We start from the raw sequence: 5,503 nt of genomic DNA, 5'->3' as shown, positions 1-5,503 counted from the left end.
CAGCAGCAGCAACTGCTGCAGACAGACCCTTGCCACTGCCAGCAGCCGCCCTCTCAGCAGCAGCAATACGGCCTGTGGGGTGGTAGCCCGGGCCAAGCATTTCAGCAGCAGCAGCAGCAGCAGCAGCAGCAGCAGCAACAGCAGCAGCAGAGGCCACCGGTGTCTCGCTTGGTTTGTGATAGCAACTCAGCAGCAGCAGCAGCAGCAGCAGCAGCAGCAGCAAATACTCCATACAGTACTGACCCTGCTGTGCTGAAGCAGCAGCTGCTGCAGCGGCAGTCTGCTCTTATTCTAAGAAACGAGCAGCTGATTCAGGCGCTGCAGGGTCAGGCGGGTCTTCGCATGTCAGCTGCTGCTGCTGCTGCTGCTCCTGCTGCAGCAGCATCTGCTGCTGCTGCTGCTCCTGGGCCGCGACCTGTGGCCGTGGGGCCGCAGCAGCAGCGGCTGCTGCAGCTGCAGCAAGAGTCTGTTGCTGCAGCATCCAGGCAGCTAACTGCGCCTGCTGCTGCTCTCGCCTTCGATGGCTTCGACGCCAGGGCTGCTGAGGCCTCGCTGCAGCAGCAGCAGCAGCAGCAGCAGCAGCAACAGCAGCAGCAGCAAGTGAAGCACCACCAGCTTTCGTCCCCCTCTCTGCAGCGTCATTTGCTTCAGCGGCCGTTTCTGCAGCAGCAGCTGCTGCAGGATCCTGAGCAGCCTATTGCTGCTGCCACGCCCCTGCTGCAGCAGCAGCTGCTGCAGCAGCAACTGCTGCAGCAAGTCTCCTTGCAGCAGCGTGCAACCACCCCGGGGGGCGGCAGCAGCATGGGGATGTCCCCTCTGCAGCAGCAGCAGCAGCAGCAGCAGCAAGCGCAGCTGCAGCTGCGACTGGGGCCATGGGGCGTCGCTGCGGACCCCGTGGCCTCTACCCAGGGAGCTTCAGCAGCACTGCTGCTACAGCAGCAGCAGCAGCAGCAGCAGCAGCAGCCAGTGGTTGTGCGGGTGGAAAGCTGCTCTTGGTATCGCTGCGGGAGGCTGTCGCTGCTCTGCGGCAGCTGCAGCAGCAGCAACGTGAAATCTCCTTTGGCTCTGCGTGCTGCGCTGCAGCCGCTGCAGCAGGAGCTGCTGCTGCTGCCGTACGCGAGGGAGCAGCGTCAGCAGCAGCAGCTGCAGCAGCTGCAGCAGCTGCGGGAAGCCTCAGGAGCAGCAGCAGACACAGCAGCAGCAGCGGCATCAGCACCAGCAGAAGGAGCAGGAGAAGCAAAGACAGTCGCATCAGCATCAGCACCAGCAGCAGCAGCAGCAGCAACAGCAGCAACAGCAGCAACAAACAACCCCAAGGCAGCCGGCGGGGCAGACAGCAGCAGCTACCGGGGTGTAGTGACAGTGTGTGCTTTGTGTGGGTCCCTGACGAAGCGTCTCCCTTCTGCTGCAGCAGCAGCAGCAGGATCACGATCCCTCAGCATCAGCAGCAGCAGCAGCATCAGCAGCAACAGCAGCAACAAGAAACGCCCGCCTGTCTTTGTGCTGGACGGGCTTGAGGGGCTGTGCGCTGTCTGCTCAGCGCTTGCTGACGATACAGCAGCAGCAGCAGCAGCAGCAGCAGGCACAGCAGCAGTAGCAGGAGGAGCAGCAGCAACAGGTGCTGGCTCTGCTGCTGCTGCGTTTTCTCTGCAGCAGCAGCACAACAGCCTGCCGCAGCTGCTGTCTCGTGCTCGTGCTGCAACTGCGGTGTATACGCAGCTCCAGGCGCTGCTAGAGCGGACGCTGCTGCCGCTGATGGATGCCTCGCATATCAGCAGCAGAACCTCTACAGCAGCAGCAGCAGCAGCAGCAACAGCAGCAGCAGCAGCAGCAGCAAACCGGAGACAAATGGAGCAGACAGAGCTGCGGCTAGCCATCAGCGACCTCACAGGCCAGCTGCTGCGTGCGGTGCAGTGGGAGGAACCGAGCGCCCCGCAGCAACAGCAGCAGCAGCAGCAGCAGCAGCAGCAGCAGCAGCAGCAGCAGGACGAAGAGTATCGCAGACTATGCTTGGATCTGTTCGCGCTGCTGCAGGCCTCCGTGCGGCTGCCAGCAGAGCTGTGGGGCTTCGTCTCCTCAGCCTTGCTGCAGTGGAGACACCCCATCAAGAAGGAGCAGCAGCAGCGCGACCCCCAGGTAAGCTGCTGCTGCTGCTCCTGCTGCTGCTGCCGCTGCTGCTGCTGCGGCTACTGCTGCTCGTGGTGGTGGTGCTGCTGCTGCTGCTCCTGCTGCTGCAGATAGCCGCGACAGACAGGTGCAGCAGAAAGCTAGGTCAAGCAGACGGCTAGCTGCAGCACGCAGCTAGCTGCAGCACACAGCTAACTGCAGCAGACAGCTAGCTGCAGCAGACTGCTAGCTGCTGCAGACAGCTAGCTGCAGCAGACAGCTAGCTGCAGCAGCAACAAAGTTTTTTGTTTGTGTTGTTGTGCAGGTGCTGGTGACGCTGGCGCGGGCATGCGAGAAGCTGGCAGCAGGACGAAGCCAGTCACCAGAAGCTGCTGCTGCTCCTGCTGCTATTTCTGCTGCTGCTGCTGTTCCTGCTGCTGCTCCTGCTCCTGCTGCTGCTGCTGCTGCTGCNCTGCTGCTGCTGCTGCTGCTGCACCCCTGCAGGGATGCCTGCCCTGTGCTGCGGAGTGGCGGGAGCTGCGCCTCGTGCGGCGGCAGCTCTTCAGCAGGTTGCACCGTGCTGTCTGCAGCATGGAGCGCAGCAGCAGCAGCAGCAGCAGCAGCGGCAGCAGCAGCAGCAGCAGCAGCAGCGACTCGTCAGCAGTTCCTTCTCTGCTTGTGCGCCTGCTTGCCTTGCGGCTTCGCGGTGGCGACCCCAGGGTTTGCAGCTGCAGCAGGTGCAGCAGCAAGAGCCCGTTTGCTGCTGCTTGTGACTGTGCTGCAGCAGCAGCAGCAGCAGCAGGTGCAGCAGCAGCAGGAACAGCTGACAGACGCTGCTGCATGCTCTGCGGTGCAGCAGGCGATCGAGTCGTGTGTGGGGCCCTGCTGCCGCTGCTTGATGGATGGGTTCACTCTGGCTGCTGCGCCTGGGGTGTACATGCATGCGCTGCTCTCCCGCTGCTGTCTCCAGAGCTGCTGCAGCTAGCAGATCCCTTTGCTGCGCTGGCGGCCCAGCAGCAGCAGCAGCTACAGCAGCAGCAGCAGCAGCAGCAGCAGCAGCAAGCCCAAGATGCCCGCCGCCCGTATCCGTTGATGCGCGAACTGGAGGCTGCAGCAGCAGCACCTGCAGCAGCAGCAGCAGCAGATCGCAAGACATTCAACAACAGCAGCAGCAGCAACAGCAGCAGCAGCAGCAGCAGCAGCAGATTCAAAGGGCGCGTGCGGTCTTTCGCAGCTTTGCCTGAGCAGCTGCCCCCCCTGGAGTGTTCTGCAGATGCGCTGCTTGCTGCTGCTGCTGCTGCGCGCTGCAGCCGCTGCGCTGCATGCGGCCACAACGGTGCCTTTGTAGCCTGCAGCGGCTCGCAGCAGCCAGCAGCAGCAGCAGGAGCAGCAACAGCAGCAGCAGCAGCAGCAGCAGGGAGGCTTTGCAACACCCGATACCACCTAACGTGCTTGCTGCTGGCAGCAGTAGGACAGGCGCCTCTGCAGCAGCAGCAGCAACAGCAGCAGCAGCAGCAGCAGCAACAGCAGCACCCAACAGCAGCTGCTTCTCGACCCCGAGTCTTTGCAACGCTCCGTCGGTTTTGGTGTCAGGACTGCTGCGACAGGGGCCGTGCTGCAGCAGCAGCAGCAGCTGCTGCTGCTGCTGGGTCTGCTACGCTGAGTGTTTCTGACGATCCAGCAGCAGCAGCAGCAGCAGCAGCAACAACAACTCTAGAGGAAGCAGCAGCAGAAGACCCACTTTTTGTGTTCTTGGAGGGGGTTGGGGGCGGAGCTGCTGCTGTCTTGCTGCGGCTGCTGCTGCAGAGCGTGCGCATCAAGCCTCCTGCTTATGGTGCAGCAGCAGCAGCAGCTGCAGCAGCAGCAGCAGCAGCTGATGTAGACATACACCCTCTTGGTGCTGCGCTTAAGCAACTACCAGCAGCAGCTGCAGCAGAAGAGGAAGCAGCAGCAGCAGGCGACGGTTCTGCAGCAGCAGCAGCAGCAGCAGCAGCAGAAGCAGTTGTGCTGCTGCAGCAACTTATCGCGGATGCGCATGCAGCACTCTACGATGGCTGGTCTCTGCTGTCTCCTGAGCTGTCTCCTTTCGTTGGGGGTCGTTGTTCTGCTGCTTCGCTGCTTCCCTGCGGAGCAGCAGCAGCAGCAGCAGCAGCAGAAGCAGCAGCAGCAGCGGCAGCAGGGGCAGTTCCCCCGCAGCAGCAGCAGCAGCAGCAGAAGCAGCAGCAGCAGCAGCAGTTGTTAGGCCCAACCCCGTCTGCGCTGCTGCGGTATGGGGGCCTCACGCTGCTGTCTTTGGGGCTGCCGCTGCTCTTCGATGGCAGCAGCAGCAGCTTCGTGCCGATCGGCTACTGTGCTGCTCGCCGCTTCTGGCGTGCTGCAGCACCGAGACATCTGCACCATCCCTCCTGCAGCAGCAGCAGCAGCAGCAGCAGCAGCAGCAGCAGCAGNGCAGCAGCAGCAGCAGGAGGCTTGAGAGGGCGACGTATCTCTGCAGTATTACTGCGCGTAAGAGACGCCCATACTTCGTTTTAGATTGCCTTGCTGCGCCTGCTGCTGGAGCAGCAGCAGCAGCAGCAGCAGCAGCAAAAACAGCAACAGCAGCAGCAACAGCAAACGGCGCAGCAGCAACAGATACTTGCGCTGCCTGCCAGTGGGGCTGGCGCGTTGCAGAGGGATTCAATTTGCATGCAGTTGTACAGACGTTGCTGCAGCTGCTGCAGCAACAACAGCAGCAGCAACAGCAGCAGCAGCAGCAGCAGCAACAGCAGCAGGAAGAACAGGTCTCCGACTCTTCGGCAGCATGTGCCGACCCAAAAACAAATGGAGCGGATAGCAGCATCAGCAGCAGCAACTGCAGCAGCAGCAACAGCAGCAGCAGCAGCAACAGCAGCAGCAGCAGCAACAGCAGCAGCACAAACACAGTTGAGTCACCTGTGGCTGCTGCTGCTGCTCCTGCGCTTCCAAAGAGGGAGCCGCCCCCTACCCCGCGGGCTTCGCAGCAACAGCAACAGCAACAGCAGCAGCAGCAGCAGCAGCAGCAGCAGCAGCAGCAGCAGAACATGTGTGAAGAAGAGCAGCACGCAGCACAGCTGGATTTCTCCTCTATCCAGGCAGATGTCTTCTTCGGCCTGCGCTGCCGCTACCTGCAGCAGCGGCTGCAGGAGGTGACCTCGCTGCTGCTGGCGGACCGCGCGCTGCAGCAGCTGCAGCAAAGAGCAGCAGCAAGACAAAAGATTAAATCGTCAGCACGCACTCTAGAATCTAGGGTTTAGGGTTTAGGGTTTAGGGTTTAGACTCTAGGGGTTAGGGTTTAGGGTTTAGGGTTTAGGGTTTAGAGTTTAGGGTTTAGGGTTTAGAGTTTAGGGTTTAGGGTTTAGGGTTTAGGGTTTCTGTGTGT

At 61.8% G+C, this 5,503-nt stretch overlaps 1 protein-coding gene across 1 annotated transcript; it reads left to right on the top strand.

The window, feature by feature from the left end:
- Positions 1–342: 342 nt before the first annotated feature.
- EMH_0069500 (uncharacterized protein) lies at positions 343–5,378 on the top strand (the record flags this gene model as incomplete). The annotated part of the gene is given in 6 exon segments (XM_038022637.1): positions 343–2,136; positions 2,432–2,577; positions 2,581–2,980; positions 3,079–4,553; positions 4,557–4,588; positions 4,777–5,378. Coding segments are annotated over 6 exon segments (4,449 nt in total).
- Between the last annotated feature and the right edge of the window lie 125 nt (positions 5,379–5,503).

The sequence above is a fragment of the Eimeria mitis genome, genomic scaffold (assembly GCF_000499745.2).
Source record: "Eimeria mitis Houghton genomic scaffold, Emh_scaff3787, whole genome shotgun sequence".
Lineage (NCBI taxonomy): Eukaryota > Apicomplexa > Conoidasida > Eucoccidiorida > Eimeriidae > Eimeria > Eimeria mitis.
The sequence above is the reverse complement of the archived record's forward strand: the minus strand, read 5'-3'. Positions and strand labels throughout refer to the sequence as shown.